Below are 16,903 nucleotides of genomic sequence, written 5' to 3'. Positions count from 1 at the left end.
GGGCGTCTTCATCGCACCCTCGCCGACCTGATTGCGATGTACATCCGCCCCGACCACACGAACTGGGATGCAATTCTGCTGTTCGCGACATTCGCCTATAACACGGCTGCGCAACGTACAAACAGCTTTTCACCTATTTTCCTCGCCTACGGCCGAATACCAAGTTTCGCTCTTGATGTATACTTCCTTTCCACTCCTGTAACACCAGCAGCTCCTTTCTCGGAACAGTTTTTTGTCTCGCCTCACGGACTGCCGTTGCCTCGCCCGCCTTAACACCGGCATCTCCCAGGACGCTCGCAAGTTTCGTTACGACTCGAGCCACCGTGTTGTGACTTTTCCTCCTGGCGACGGAGTTCTTAGGACTCCTGTGCACGTACCCTGCTTAAGCCAAGAACGCCCACATGTGTCACAGGAGTGGTTTCCCACGCGTTTTATTGGGCCTTACACGTTCATTGAGCAGACATCTGTCAATTATGGCGTCTCGCCCCTTAGAACGCTGTCCGTTTAAAGTTGTCGTGGAACGAAGACAGTGCATGTCTCTTGCTTAAAACCATATACTCGTCGCGTTTCATAACACTTCCACGCGGCCAGGCGGCCGCTTCCACAGCCAGAAGGAATAAGTGTGAGCGCAACACATCCCTGATCTTCAACTTCATCACCTCCACGTATCATGAACTGTACATCTTCATCATCTGTATATATAATCACCAGCAGCACAGCTTGATCCTCGTTGTAGTAACACGAAAGCGGCTGAAATAAACTGGTTCCTGACAATATTTACTTAAGCCTCATGTACTCCTTGCATACGCAATGACAGTATGACTGTTGCTATTTCTACAGAATCAATAGGGTTTTCGTATTCTATAAGATCCGTATAGAGAGGTTGACTGTACTCCGCAGAGTTCTCAATTACGTGATTTATGATATGGATGTAATCCGTTGTGGAGTAGCCCTTCCTGAAGCCGACCTCTTCTGTTTGTTCACTGAAGTCAAGTGGCGCCCTGATTCTATTGGAAATTATCTTATCTTTGTATACAAAGTCTGGAAGTATTCTAATGAGTTAATAATATTTTTTTAATTCTTTAATGTCTTCTTCTTCAGTGATTTGTATAGCCTTGGCAGTCTTCCAGTTCTCTGGGGCCCTTGAATCATGAGAAATTTATATAAAGGGGAGCAAGCTTTTTAAGCATGACGTCTCCTCCATCTTTGCATAAACCGACTGTTATTCCATCATCTTCTGCCCTTTGCAAGGCTCTTCTAGATTAATCGCTAGTTATAGGAGGAGCCTCTCTAACCAGTTGGTAACTTTCATTACTACTTCGAATGGAGGTGTCGTGGAAGCTCTGGGTACGGTGCTGGTCAGTATAGAATTCTTCCACTGCTTTAACTTATTCTTCCGAATTACTGATGACCTTACTTTGCTTATCTTTCTGTGCATACATCTTGGTTTATCATATGCTCTCATGCGCTATTTTTTACTGCTTTTATAGTTTTTCCTACGTTATAATTTCGAGTACCAGCTATTTATTTCAGTTTTAAGAAAGCAGATCAGATTTGGCAGTTCCGCCAATTCTATCTGATCTCTTGAATTCTACACTTTCATTCTTTGCATTTCTTGATTAGGTCTTTGTTACTTGGGAGAGCTTACCTACTGGTTCCCTTTGTGCATTACGTCCCACTTGAACAGTTGCTTCTGGAGCCAGCCTAGTTAGTTTCATTTGTTACCACTGTGTCATCGTCAAGCTTCTGCTCTAAGTCTACGTATTTGTTTGTTTACGTATTTGTTTGCATACAAAAGTCTATTTCTGAGAGAAATGATACGGCTCCGATTATGTGACTACATTGAAGACACAGTTGTTTGTGAAGTCGTGTGAGACGACCTAAGGGCCCCTTTATATTTTATTTTAAGGTTCACCAAAGATAATGCTTCCGAATTGCACGGAAACACAAAGTTTCGCACCACTGGACACATTTGCAGTAACAAATAGGGGATGGCAAAGTGCTGCCAATTCGCCGATGCCTGGAGCGCTGCCACTGAGGCAGCGTTACTGCCAGTGTTTGACACGAGTGTAGGGCCGCTCGGGCTTTGTGATGTGAAAGTGGATAAAGTGCATTTGCGATAGAGCGGTAGAGCGAAGTCAGAGATTTTATATGTGTGTGTGTGTGTGTGTGTGTGTGTGTGTGTGTGTGTGTGTGTGCAGAATAGGCTTTAAATGAAGGGCCTCAATTTTCATAATCATACCGCCAAGATTTCTGTTTGGTGGAGCTGGCGAACAGTTCCAGTTTTAGTTATAGCAGTACACATAACTCCCCAATAAGTGGATGGGAAAACGGCACCGCGGTAGCTGAATTGGTAAGATCATCGCACGCCTAATGCGAAGGATTTGGGATCGTTCCCCAGCTGCGACAAGTTGTCTTTTTATCCACTCCCATTTGCAATAATTTACCGTTCTTTAATTGAATTAGTGAGTACCAGTAATATTACCGGTGTTGTCGTTTGTGTCTTTGTGAGCCATCATTCAAGACTCATGTTTTCTCTCTCTCTCGCTCTCACTCCCCATTCTCCTCACCACGTGTAGTGTAGCAAACTGGACTCAATCTGGTTAACCTCGCAGCCTTTCCTTCTTCCCTTCTCCCTCTTCCCTCTTGTGTCTTTGTGTGTTGGCTTATGAGGATATGATTTATATATTCGGAAAGATTGATGAAGGAACCCAACCAAATTTTAGCACAAAGCACTCACAATCGGATTTAAAATGCCGTTACTGGCAGTGCTCCAGTTGTCCTATATATAGCCGCAAGACAACAACCAAAGACTGCGAGAAGTGCCCATTGCTGTTTGCACAAACACACTGTTTACGAGAACGGCGCAGAACCAAATGCTGTATTTGTAAAGCGTTTTATAAATAATTTTATTTCGAAAATTCGTTATTTTTTACTATGTTTTGACAGGTTGAATTGTACAAACTTTTCCATTGCGGCCTTCCTGGGACACGCGTAATCAAATTCAGGCATTGCGCTGGGATATCTTCCACTGTTGAATTCAACACACGTAGCTCATACCACGGACCTAGAAACATGAAGCAAAAACTATAAACAAATAGAACATATGACATCGCAACTATGTTCTTATTCCGCCATGCTTTATTAAACATAATTTCGTAAATTGATATCACCTACATATCCACATGAAAAGAGGTTTTATTTTTTATTTTAGTATTGAAGAAGAAGCACTACAACAAATGCAGCAGATTGAATCAGGATGTTAGGTTACTACAACCACATTTTCCTTTTATTACTTATAGCACCCAAGCCATTCCGCGAAGAGGAAACGTTTCCTTTTTTTCTTATTTTTCAAATATTGTTGACCGTCTTGGCCGTAACAGGGTGGGTAAAGCAAGTTTGCACTTCGCATCAAAAGTGTAAACACCTTACAAACGTAGATAGAACATGAAGCAATGAATGTTGGAAATGCCAATGCATTAAATACCAAACACAAATAACCAAATGCAAGTACAAAATTCTGGCTAAGAAATATGTGTTTGTAATTTTGTTACAGTGATATCACAAGCAGCATGAAAGAAAGACTATGGTATGTATTCTAGAAATGTGTTACAGCGTTTTCATTCAATTTCATAAAAGGCTTGTAACGCGTTCCTCAACGCCTTTAATGCTACTCGACTGCAGAACAGACACCAGCAAACTGTTCCATTCCTTAATCGTTCGCGGAATAAAATGAATAAGCGTACATGTCCAGATGTGCTTTTGGAATTGAGAACATGCAATGATTGCTCGACCTGAGGTTTCTAGCCTGCCTGGGAGCAATATAAGGTGTGGTTTCAATACTGAAGTGGCCTTTTGATAAACAAAAAAAGCACTTTAAGTCTAGCCAGCATCCGCCGTTGAGCCAGTGGAGGCAAACCAAGCAACGGAAGCGTTTCAGAAACAGAGTCAGTTCGATAATGCCGGGAAAGAATGAACCTTGCAGATTTTCTCTCTATCTTCTCCATGCAGTTTATTAATCCTGTTTGAAATGGATCCCAAATGACGCTGGCATGCTCTGACGTCGGTCCAATGTGAGTTAAATATGGAAGTAGTTTGACGGGTGCGGTTGCTAGCTTTAATTTCCGGCGAAGGAACCACAACTTTTTCTACAGCTCCACAAATTCTACCTACGTGTGATTCCCAACTAAGTCTTTCGAAATTGTTAAACCTAGGTATTTTATCGGTTCAGATTCAGTTAGAATCATTCAATTCAACTCATAATTACACAAAATAACATGCTTTGTTTTGTTTGTAACTCTGAGCATGACTAATTTAGATTCGTTAATTTTAATTTTACATTTTGCGGCCCAGACTTCTACAGCTTTAATGGCTTGACTAAGTGACGTTTGATCGTTTTAGTTATTGTTTTTACGATACAATAAACAGTCACCTGCAAATAACCGGATGGTTATGCCGTTACTTATTTGATGAGCAATATAATTTATGTAAACTAGAAAAAGAAGTGGTCCTAAAACGGATCCGTGTGGAACACCTGCGGTTATCTTTATTTGGTTGCATTTTTACTATATATTTTAACGTATTGTGTCCGATCTGTAAGATATGAACGGATCTATATAAGAGCATCATAATTTAATTCATTTCCGTCAGTGTATTCATCAATTAATTCTTTATGTACGACCAGATCGAAAACCTTCGAGTAATCTAAACATATAGCGTCGACCGGCTGTCTATTGTTCAACGAAGCTGAAAAATCGTTGATTGTTTCTATCAACTGCGTAACAGTCGAAAGGTGCTGTCGAAATCCGCACTGGTTTGTAAGAAAAGCGTTTTTGTTTTCAAGGAAGGTGTAGATTGACTACAAAACAATGTGTTAAAGTGGTTTGCAGTATACACGCGTGAGTGAAATTTATTTTAGCTCACACAAATAATATTTTAGAAATGTGACTTTGTCTCAGAGGTTTATATAAAGATTATTATCATGAATATTTATTGAATTGTCCATTACCAGTATACACAGAAAAATTTTGAATAAAAGTTTGAAAGCGAATGCAATACTTACCAGAAGATTGCTCTGATCCTGAATGTACTGAAGATAATAGAAATATCACTGTATAAGTAAGTGAGATTGCCTAATACAAAAAAAAAACATAGACTGCTGAAATAAATGACGATAAGACGCCATATAACTTAACTATCTTATAGTACAGGTGGTTCAAGAAAATTAAGATCTCTTAACATTATACTTACAAGCTCCCTCCTTAGGCAACTTCTAGCTATATGACTTCGTTAGAGCGATCTTTTTAATTCTGTCGTATTACACAAGAAAGAATAACATACGGCACAGAAAAACTTGGCGGAAAATATGGTCCTATGTGCAATATTGTATGTGTTGTAAGGAGCCAATTTATTATTTTGATCTACTCAAGAAGATCAGATATCCAAATTCAGCAGCATTGGAAAATATAAAGAAAAGTCAAAGAGCAAGAGATCAATATGCGCGAATTCCCACGTAACATGCTCCCTAAAGAGTGATTTGTTCAGATAAATACCGCTGCAATTCAAAGGAAGCTAGGTTCATGGTAATAAGCAAGCAAGTGTATTCTCTGTCATGTTCACGAAATGCGATTCCATCGGAGAAAGAAAAAATCTCCAATTCACGCTTCAACGTGGTTGTACTTCTGAGCCTACGACGTTTCAACGGACTGTAAATTGGCTTGGACTGCTATTTCGTGCACCTACAAAGTGCCTACAGTAAAGAAGAGAAATGCGCCTAACCACAGTTTTGCCGGGCCTCATTTGCAAGCTGTTATTCGGGTGTCCTCACGGCACGTTGCCTCCTCATGCATGGTCATAACACGAATCAGCTGCTAGGCAAGCTCTGCTGTTGCATACGAAAATATATTTGCGTGACTCCTTGCTTTGTGTCTTATAGATGCCGCTTCTCTGCAACTGCAGCTTATGAAACCGTCATGTTTAGCGGGAAACGCGTGCGGCGAGCGCCATACGAGAAAGCGAGTTTTCTGGTTCTTTTTTTTTCCCCAGCATCACCGGCGCCGCCGCGGATGCTCGGAGGTGACTCCCATCTGCTGATACAGAAATAAACTCTGCGGCACAAGCGGCTTGCGCCTCTTGAGTGTTTCTCTACGGACACGACAGACCCATTGGGAGGACACGACAGAACCCATCACGCCCATCTCCAGATTACTGTCGACCGTCATGCGTTTAATATTGAATCAATGTAGCGACATAACCTATCGCCAACATCGAAACAAGTTATTTATACGGCGGATACTGCAGCGGGACTGGAATATCGAGCTTCCTTAAGAGGAAGCTTTAGCTTGGGTGCTCCTTTCTAAATACACGTAAAAGGAAACGTAGTTTTTCTCGGCAACCACAACACCAAATTAAAACTAGCGACTGTGTTATCCAAATTCTCGATTTAGATTAAAATCTTTTATTAAAAATTGCGTAAAATAAAAAATTTGCAGAGAACGAAACTGTAATGTCTACAACTCTGTAACTGAGAAAGAATCAATGCTGTCAGAATTCTGTGAATTGTATATTATAGTAAGTATAAAGCGAACAAAATTTATATTTTACGCATGAATCTAAACAAATTCCTTGATATGCAAATACTGCTTTTGCAGAACCCTCCTTCACCACGTGACAACTTCACATAACATATAATATTGACATAACAGGTTTGTCCGGTTTCTAGGATCTAGTAGAGGCCATTTACAGAACGACGACATCTGTTCTTGATGCAGAGCTCGTAATTTGTAAGCTTCGTGCTTCTATTTTTCTAAACTTTCTTATGTGTTAAAATCCTTTTTTACAAAATTCAAGCTCTAAATCGAAATTCCGCTTGCAACGGTGATGAAAATTTCCCTTTACCTTTCAAATGCAACAACCTTTATTGAAATCGGTGAAGGTGTTATCTCAGAAAAGCGTTTTTGCGTTTTACAGGCATTTGGATAGGCCGCGTCGGAGTTGGGCCCGAGCTGAAGCTTCCTATCTCAATCGGCCCTACACAGTGCTGCCCCCGCAATACCTGCGCCTGGCCTCGATGCGTGGGAATGCGTGAGAAACACGTGATGCAGCAGCCAGCCTACAATCTCGCGCTTCCGTCTCGGCACCCGGCGCAATATAGTGGCTCTACTAATAAGTCCACGTGTGGCGTTCGAGAAGAGAAGCCTGGCGCACCGGTATGTGCGAACACTGAGAATTGTTCCCTCGCTTGCCGCACAGCCGGTATGATTACAATGATAACGGGAGAAAGCGTTAGAGTAGCTGGTTCGTCTACTCTGCCGTCTGCTGTGGCGGACCGCCGTGTGGATGTGCTCTGCGCCGGACTGTACCGCGGCGGGCCGTGACGTCGCACCACGTGACCGATCGGCCCGCAGACTTGATCCGTCGCGTGGATCGGCCTTTAGCAAACACTCGTTACACTTCTTCGAAGAATTGTCGGTGCACGAAAATTCTTGGGAGCAGTATAGAAGGACAGTGCATGGGCCAAGATCAAAGTTGAAGCGCAGATGAAAGAAATCTACGAATTCCAATAATTTCTAGGCGAGCAACTTCAGAAACACAAAATAGCTGCAGAACAAGCTTGTAAATATATAAGAAAATGTGGTGCTGAAATAGAATAGATTGTAGCCTTGTGGGACATGGTAAAATCACAACCCAACTTACAGCGCATTGGTCCCTTTCGAGCAGCAGTAATACAAAAACTACTTTCCCGTAGGTAAATCACATATTTCGAACGTTACACCTATATGATTACCCAGTTGGTGCACTTGCTGGCATTTCACGTATTTGGGCACTTAGTAAATTAATTTTAGTACTGCAGTAATTCACACATACACACATAACTTTGTTAAAATTTTGCCATTACGTCACCCTATTTTCACTAAATGTAATCTTGGTGACGTTTACAGTTTCGCCAGGTTTTTAGGCTAAATTCTGCTTTCTTCTTAAAATACAACTTTAACACCCCAGGCAGCCTGTATACGTCATTTACTGCCAAGGCCGTAATTTATAACACTATAAGAATCTCGTCTACGCGTTATCCATAGCATTCTTTGTTAAAGGAATACAAAAATAGTAATTTTTTATTCCATTGAGGACCCTGTGGAAATATAGCACGAACACCGTATAAGACGGTACAGTTACGTCACACATTTCCTTTTCATTTTATTTCCTTGAGACCACTTGCGGTGGACAACATAAATGGTTTGAGTACAAGAAAATATATTCAAGGTTGCTTTGAATACTAGTTACAAAGCATTTGCTATATCTTGCATAGATGCAGATAAGGTAGTAGCGACAGCTATATTGTGGGAAAGGCCATTGCGGTCTTCTGCTAGGCAATGGAGAAATGATGACGAGAAGCGGGCAGTTCGTGCACTTGTGCGAACCACATTTAGTGACTGGCCCATGCACTGCCACATACGGGAAGGGGATCGCATATAACATACATGGCAAAGTGAACTGGTGCAGAACTTACAAAACAATGATAAACTCATGATACTGGGCCGACTTTTTAGTCAAAATTCGATTCCGCTTCGATGATGTCATGTTCATGTCATACGAATATGTCGAATGCATGAATCTTGTGTCCCAATTTTTACTGATGCTTGTTTGTTCGGGTAAATCTGGTAAGATGTCATACGGGGTGATGCATATTCGAGTTTCGACTTGACCAGTGCCTTTTATGCTAGTAAGTACAAATATTCGGAAGCACAGCGAAGGCCACATTGTAGAATTGACGAGGTTTTATTGGCAGATGTTATGATGTTACGTACACCCAGCCACAAAGTTTAAGGACCACGAGATCTCAGAAAACGTTCAATTCCCGGGAAGCTTGTAGTAGTAGCCAGTAAAACTGTATACGACAATGTTGTTAACACATTCTTGTCGAGGCCTGAAATGCAAATAGCAGGCTGCGTTGTGCGCCTGCAGAGACGATCAGCATTTTCTCAGATTTCATGGCCCGTAATATTTTGCGGCCTGGTGTAGTTCGTAAGTTTAGTTCATAAGTGATATTAATGCCTGGATACGAGACAGCGTCCACAGTGTCAATGGGCATGCTAGGAATCGTCGAAGAAGTAGGAGTGATTTTCACTGTGGGAAAGCGACGTTTTTCAAAACAACTTGGTGTGGCTTTTGACCATTAACCAGCAATCAAACTTGCATTTTTTGCTGTTTGGGTGTGTCTGCAACTAAATGGGATTATTAATCTTAATGAAAGAATGACAGATAAGGTAGTCGTCAGCAAAAATTCTGACCTGACAGGTAGCATGCAATGGTAAGCCGCCATAACAGACTTGGGAAAGCCAGATCTTACGGGGATACAGTCTGAAGTAGTGATATTGATGCTGACGATCTCAAAGCGGTTAATAAGAAATCCCGTTTTCTAGGTTAGGACTCAGTGGGCGAATTAAACTGAGAAACATTTATTATTGGGCGTTGAAAGCTACTTTCTCAAACGTCTATGTGAAAGCGAGAAAGCCAGTATCCGCTTGATTGTTATATTTAAGGCATGAGTGTAAGTCATGAAGACAGGCAGCTAATTCACTATCATAAGACAAGCATTTATAGAAACCGTGCTGTGATCTATAGAAAATTGTTTGTTCACCAAAAAAAGAGCTCATTACATGCGAGTATCTTCCATGTTCCATGTTTTTTGTGAACGACGATAGTTATGCAAATGGAATGATAGTTTAAGAAGGATTCACGGTTGTATGATTTGTAGACTTGAACAACCTTGTTAATTTTCCTGAAGTGGACTAGTGTGCCTGATTATATGCAGTGATTGTGAGAGCTGCATCATGTGATACACCGTATAGGTACGCTTTGCCTTTTTAAAAAAGCTTTCGAGTGATTTCGTAGACGCCATCTATGAAGATACTTTGAGATTGGTGTACCTTCTTTCAACTGCCTGAATAAGCTTGCAGAATGAGCAAGCATATGAGAAACTAGAGAATATAGATGCTCGGTTGTTAGCGTGCCCACGAGTACGACGTGACTGTTACATACTTGGAAGTCTCATCCTGGTGTGGCGTCCCTACAGTGGTGACCAGAATGCAAGCTTATCGATCAATGTGCATATTATATCTGGTTATAAATTCTTCACCAGATGGAAGACAGGGCAGGAAAGCGCACAGTGGGACTATGCACGCGTGGTTACTCGGTAAAACAAGACAAAATTCAGCTGTGGGTGATAGTGGCACAGTCAAGATCAAACAAGAATTCATCATCGATGGAAATTCGGATATCGGGCGGGACTGGGGGTTTAATAAATCCGGGAATGTTTTTGTTTTATCGGTTAGCATGCGAAGTAGGCCTAAATGAAAAATTCTGTGCTTCTGAGAGCTGCCAAGCGAGGGCCTATTCTATTTTACAGTATATTTGGGTTCAGCCTTTATATTTGAGTTGGGCCTTTATAGTAAATTTAGGTTGGGGCATGGTATTGAGCCTCGTTTCAAGTTAGAGAAGCGCACAGCGAAATTGGATTTTAGGAAGACACAGGAACATGGATCAAAATGAATGGGCGGCTAAAGTGCAAAAGTATCTCTACCTAAAAACTGTGTACACTGAATGCAAGAAGAGGTCAAGAAAGTTGGCAACCAAGTAGAGGATAATTGAAAGCGCAGATAGAAAATCAGGAGTAATCTGAACGAAAGTGACAGGAAGATACAGCAAATTAGATGCAGAGAAAGAAAACCGAAAGAATTGCGGAGATTTACAAGAATGAGCAAAAAGAATCTCGAAGGGAAAAGTGCGATAACACGAACAAACTTCCTTGCTTTTTGAGACATGAGCTGGTTGCCTAAGGAAAAAACATACCGGAGCAAGTATTTGTGATTGGAGGGGGCTTGTGCATGCTGCAGTAAAAATAGGAATGGGAGCGGGTTCACTCAGGGAAACCAGTGCGTTACGTACAACTTCCAGAAGCGCTTCCATTTAAAGTATACGGAAGTAGCAGCTGGTCAGCAGTTGAGAGAAGCAAAAGATGTTTAGAGTACTCGTGTAATATAAACAGGAAGGAGAATGATAGGACCAGATCCATTAGAGGCTTATAGTAGCGGTACATGCTACAAAGAGAAGATTAAATAGATTTATACAAGAATGCCAGAAGAAAAAGCATCGATGGCATACCCGAGTAGCTAAAGCAGGCTGCATTACAATTTGTCTCCGCCCTATTTCAAAGCGGATGCCAGTAAATCACGATCATCGCCATCATTTCCCAGGAGCTAGAGCTTGATGGTAGTTTAGGGGAGCGAAGCACAAATTCGTTTTCCTTATCTGGATTTTACATGCATTTGTGAACCGTTGTACATTGCGATTAGCGCGACGTGAGATTGTTAAATTAACGTCTGCTTCGAAGTCATTCATTTTGTCTCTGAAAAGCAACAAATTTTGTTGCATTGCTCGATATTCAGTCTGATCCAAAAGTGCGGTACAATGTAACCGATTTGCTGTTGATCCCGGCATAATTTCTTTTCTCGTGCAGTTGAAACATTTTGTTATCTCAGTGACATGTTGTATGCAAAAAAAGGAAAACAATGTGAATTTTATGGTCGCTTATTTCCCGCATGCGGCTAACACAAGGCACGCCCTAATGATGGCTGGTTTGCATGAAATTGAGGGTGCTACCAGTTCCAAAGTTAAACGCCTTGGCTTAGTTATCTTCTGTGAAACGTTGAGTTTAAGGCGGACATCTAAGAATTGAGTAGTTTCTGTATATGTACCAATGGAAGCAAAAATTCACCAGTCAGCATTTATGCATCGTGAAAAAAGCTAAATGACTGCATTGTGAAACTTCTTTCGTATTCGGTTCAATTTGTCGTTAACATTGCGAGAAAAAATATTATTATTTCAGGGGGAGGGGGCGTTAGGAGGCGCCTAGTAGTAGTAGATGCAGTTTTGCGCGGAAGATGAGCCATGTAGTTTCGAGTTTAATAGACACTTGAAATACGGAACGCATTAGCTGTTTTTTTTCCACGGCAGTAAGAACGTCACAACACCCAGTACCTTGCATATATATACGAAAGACTTCAATGTTCGGCAGATCGCCCAAGGCTTCACGGTCAGCGATGTCACTGCTAAGCCGTTTAGTTTAAGGCTGTCAGAGCACCCGCAAGATACTGGGTTTGATAGCTGCTCACGCTTCAGACGAAAGCCCCGTATATAAAGTAAAATCACCCGAAATGAAATAGGTGGGTGAATAACATGTGCAGTGTGGCGTGATCGTTGTTGTTAACATAGCGGTTGCTATGATAGTTGTTTCGTGGATTGCACTGATTCGGCAAAGTCATGGTGCTTTCATCCGAAGAATAATGTTTCAAGGCAAACAAGAGAAAGCAACAGACTTACTTCTTGTGGATACGACATGTTTACGCAAATTTCGCAGATATTTATAAAACTGCTCGACTGTGCTCTAAGTATTGCAGTTATGCTTGCGGACACTTGAGAGTCTGGCATCCTTTGTTTTGAAGAAGGAAAGGTTAACGATGATGGGTGACTTGCGGCCATGACTGCATCGCCGGAGGCGATGTGCTCCCTCGATTATTTTTGTATGAACCGTGAAATTCAACTTGTAAGAACAGCGCCGAATAACCCGAAAAAAATAATGTAGCCCATGTGGTGCGGCCTAAGCTCTTCCACCAGCGCTAATGAACACTAGGAATTTCATTTCTTTTCGTTTTTTCTTTCCTACGTGAGCTTTCATGCTCGTACGATCATGGAAACAGTTTACACATTTATGAAGGGGAATGACACGCGTGCTTTTTTCTAATATTACTCGGAAATGCATTTAACCCAGTAGTTAAATAAACTAACAACCGATATATATATATATATATATATATATATAATATGTATGTATATATGTATATTGTCACAAGCTGTCATGAACCACGCCTGCCGCGCAGACAACCACATCAAAGAAAGAGAAGAACGACGTTAGCCAAGCTGCCGCGCGACCGCTCTTCAACAACCGCGCCTGTCAACCGGATTCATCTGGTTCTGCATTAAACACCTCGTGTGTAACATTTGGTGGAGCTGTGCGGGGTAACTCCCACGACCTACAACGGAGCCACCAGCGCAAGAGCTACGCCGAAGCCGTCGCCTCACCGGACTATCGCCGTCGCGCTCAGTCATGGCCACAGAGCAAAATACCCTCACCAGCAGTGCCTCGGCGAGCCCAGTCCCTATCCAGCGCTACCGAGAGCCACACACGTTCTTGGCGAAGGCAGAGGAAGATGTGGATGAGTGGCTAACCCATTACGAAAGGGTAAGCCAATACAATAACTGGAACGCTGCCAGTCAGCTTAGGAACGTTGATTTCTTCTTGGCCGGTACGGCGTTGGTATGGTATGACAACCACGCGGATATGCTAACTACATGGACACGCTTCGTTGCGGAGATCAAAAAGTGTTTCCGTGACTCGGACGCAAAGAGGAAACGTGCGGAACTCACATTAGCCCAGAGAGCTCAGGTACCCGGCGAGACTTGCACTACCTATATCGAAGAAATGTTGAAGCTGTGCCCAACCGTCAACCCTCAAATGACAGAGGAAGATAAAGTGGGGCACGTGGTAAAAGGAATAGCGGAAGACGTGTACAACTTCCTCATTGGTAAAGAGAACTTGCACACTGTATCAGGACTGATACGGCACTGCCGTACGTTCGAGGCGCTGAAGACTCGCCGAATTACACCAAAGTTTGGACGGCTGGGCAATGTAACGACTGTAGCAAGTGTTGACACGAGTCCTCCGCTCCCAGACCTTTCGTCCGCCATCCGCCAGATAGTCCACGAGAAGCTCCAGCGACATGACGAACAGGCACTTTATGCGGCGCCACGTTGCAGCTCCTCCGTTTTCCGAGACACTCTTTGGGAACCCCCTTCGGCTACTTGGAACCACTCGGTGAACGTCGCGGATTTTAACGGCTCGAGGGACGAACCGCATTACATTACGACCGAACCACCACGCAATGGTTCGCCCCCTCAACATTTTGATCCACGCCCACGGAACTTTCGTCCACGAAGACTCGCTGCTGCCTACGACTTTCAAGGGGAAGAGCCTCGTTACCCTCAACCGATGTCTTCGGCAGAATACTTGAATCCGCATTCTGAAGTTCGCCCTTCGCCAGTGTGTTACTGCTGCGGCATGCCTGGCCATATAGCTAGGTACTGTAGCCGACGCCGAACATCAAACTACGGATTGTCAGCGCCGACTATGCGGTCTAGCGGTCGTACACTGCGCACTCAGTGGCCAGGAGACTCCACTTCCGGAAGCCACTTTCGAGAGGACCGATGCACCGCCCAGGAGACCTACTTTGGAGAAGAAAGAACCCGGAACCGCTACCGCTCCCCTGCCTCCGACCGTACTCTGACGCCACCACCAGCCTTCCGAGCCTCCCGATCACCATCCCCTCGGCCGCGATTCACGTCACCATCGCCTCGGCGCCGTTTCGTGTGCCCCCCACCGGGAAACTAGCCAGCGCGGCCGATGGAGGTGAGGTCGCTGGAAAATGTCTGCTGCCGACTCAACTGCCTCCAACTATTTTCATGCTAAAGAATAAGGTTCATGTGCTGATTGATGGGGTCTCTACAATGGCTTTAGTCGACACGGGAGCAACTGTCTCGGTCATGAGTGTGGGGTTTAAAGGCCTTCTGGGACGCAAGGTTATGTTTCGTTGGGACCAGTGCACAAGTTTCCGTGGAGTCAGTGGTGAAGCATTATACCCGATTGGTGCGTGTAACGTGGATGTGTCTTTGGGTGCAAAAGTTTTTAATGCAGAGTTTACTGTTCTTCCTCGCTCCTCGCATGACGTGATTGTGGGGATTGACTTTTTGCAATTGTGTGGTGCGAATGTTGACTGCCGGACGGAAGAACTCAGTGTCGACACCAGTGTTTCACCTGTGCTCTTTGAAGGTCAAGCTTGCCCGGAGAGTGTGTTGTGCGTGTCTGAGGATACAGTTGTGCCCGCCTTATCCGCGATGCGTGTTGCCGTCGCCTGTTCATCTCCGACTGCTATCTCCTTCGATGCTGCAGTGGAACCTGTACATCGGAACTGCCTCAAGAAACACGTGTTAGTTCCGCACTGCGTGGTCTCAGTGACCAATGTATGCGCGGGGCTGTGGGCGCTAAACTGTTCCACTGAAGCGGAAGTGCTACCTCAAGGCCTAAAGATTGCCACGTTTCAGGAAGACTCGCCCGTATCGGTGGCAGTACTTACAGAGCTACCCGATGGAGGAGCAACCAGTGTCTCGAGCCCCGAGAGCTCGAAGATATTTTCTATGATTGATAAGTCACTCAGCGATCACGAGCGTCGAGTTTTGATGGCCCTGCTTACGAAACATACCTCGGTATTCGACTTTGCGCAGCACGATGGCCCGCCATCAATTACTGCGTCCAGAACTCGTCACCGCATCAACACAGGAGCCGCCCAGCCAATCCAACAAAAACCCTATCGTGTATCCACGTCAGAACGCAAGATAATCAGCGATCAGGTCCAAGAAATGCTATGCAAAGGCGTCATTCGAGAATCATCTAGTCCTTGGGCAGCCCCCGTGATATTGGTGAAGAAGAAAGACGGTACGTGGCGGTTCTGTGTTGATTACCGTCGCCTAGACGCCGTTACTAAGAAAGATGTATATCCGCTCCCACGAATTGACGACACCATCGACTGTCTCTTTGCGGCATCTTACTTTTCCTCAATCGATTTACGGTCAGGTTACTGGCAAATTCCTATACACAAGGACGACAGAGAAAAGACAGCATTTGTAACACCCGACGGACTATTCCAGTTTAACGTGATGCCTTTCGGGTTGTGTAACGCGCCCGCCACGTTCGAAAGGTTCATGGACACGATATTACGCGGATTAAAATGGGAAGTTTGCATGTGCTACTTAGACGACGTTGTGATCTTCGGGCAAAAGTTTAGTGAGCACAACAAACGTTTGGATTTGGTCTTGAAATGCTTGGAAAAAGCGGGTCTTGTGCTCAATTAAAAAAAATGCCGTATTGGGAAACAACAAACTCTTGTGCTTGGCCATCTGGTCGCTAAAGAAGGCATCCGACCAGATCCACAAAAGGCTGCGGCCGTAGAAGCATTTAGAGTACCCAACTCTGTCAAGCAGTTAAGAAGTTTCTTGGGCTTGTGCTCCTATTTTTCACCGATTCGTTCCCCGGTTTGCTGACATGGCTCATCCCCTTACACGCCTTCTCCAAAAAAGGCGTTCCCTTTGAGTGGACTGGAGATTGCGACTCATCGTTTCGCCAGCTCAAGTTCCTGTTGACATCCCAACCACTTCTTCGCCACTTTGATCCTTCATCACCAACTGAGATTCACACCGATGCCAGCGGCGTAGGCATCGGTGCTGTGCTAGTTCAGCGTGCTGGCGACAGTGAGCACGTGATCTCTTACGCTAGCCGGTCCTTGAGCGGCTCCGAGCGCAACTACACAGTCACCGAACAAGAGTGCCTGGCGGTCATCTTCACCGTGCAACGGTTTCGTTCGTATCTCTATGGGCGCCCCTTCACTGTGATAACAGATCATCATTCGCTATGCTGGCTTGTGAATCTGCGGGATCCCTCAGGACGACTAGTGCGCTGGGCCCTCCGTCTACAGGAATACGATTTCCTTATTTGCTACAAAAGTGGCCGGCGGCATGCTGACACTGATTGTCTCTCTCGGATGCCACTTCAAACAATTGAATGTGATGCGGACAATTTTGATGAATACATCGCTTTTGTGTCCCCGGAATTTCCGCATATGGGTTCCGTCATATCCGAGCAGCACAAGGACGATAGCTTACAACCGCTCTTCGCGGCAGCACAGGAGTCACCTGCAGGCTGTCGCTTTCGCCCACGTGATGGAGGCGCGCTGTT

The 16,903-nt window shown here is 44.1% G+C and overlaps 1 protein-coding gene and 1 long non-coding RNA gene across 2 annotated transcripts in view; one reads left to right on the top strand and one right to left on the bottom strand.

The window, feature by feature from the left end:
* The window catches only part of LOC129385689 (uncharacterized), a 32,863-nt gene extending 26,398 nt beyond the window's left edge, over positions 1-6,465 (top strand). The window contains exons 2-3 of the long non-coding RNA XR_008613192.2: positions 3,557-3,589; positions 6,046-6,465. This is a non-coding gene — a long non-coding RNA (uncharacterized lncRNA). The remainder of the gene's footprint in view (positions 1-3,556; positions 3,590-6,045) is intronic.
* LOC129385688 (uncharacterized) overlaps positions 2,892-16,903 on the bottom strand; it is a 33,981-nt gene continuing 19,969 nt past the window's right edge. Inside the window, exons 6-7 of the mRNA XM_055072637.2 lie at positions 5,063-5,089; positions 2,892-3,067 (exon numbers count right to left, since the gene is read on the bottom strand). Of these exons, the coding sequence (XP_054928612.1) occupies positions 2,910-3,067; positions 5,063-5,089 (185 nt within the window). The 3' untranslated portion in view covers positions 2,892-2,909. The remainder of the gene's footprint in view (positions 3,068-5,062; positions 5,090-16,903) is intronic.

This window comes from Dermacentor andersoni, chromosome 7 (assembly GCF_023375885.2).
Source record: "Dermacentor andersoni chromosome 7, qqDerAnde1_hic_scaffold, whole genome shotgun sequence".
NCBI lineage: Eukaryota > Metazoa > Arthropoda > Arachnida > Ixodida > Ixodidae > Dermacentor > Dermacentor andersoni.
The sequence above is the reverse complement of the archived record's forward strand: the minus strand, read 5'-3'. Positions and strand labels throughout refer to the sequence as shown.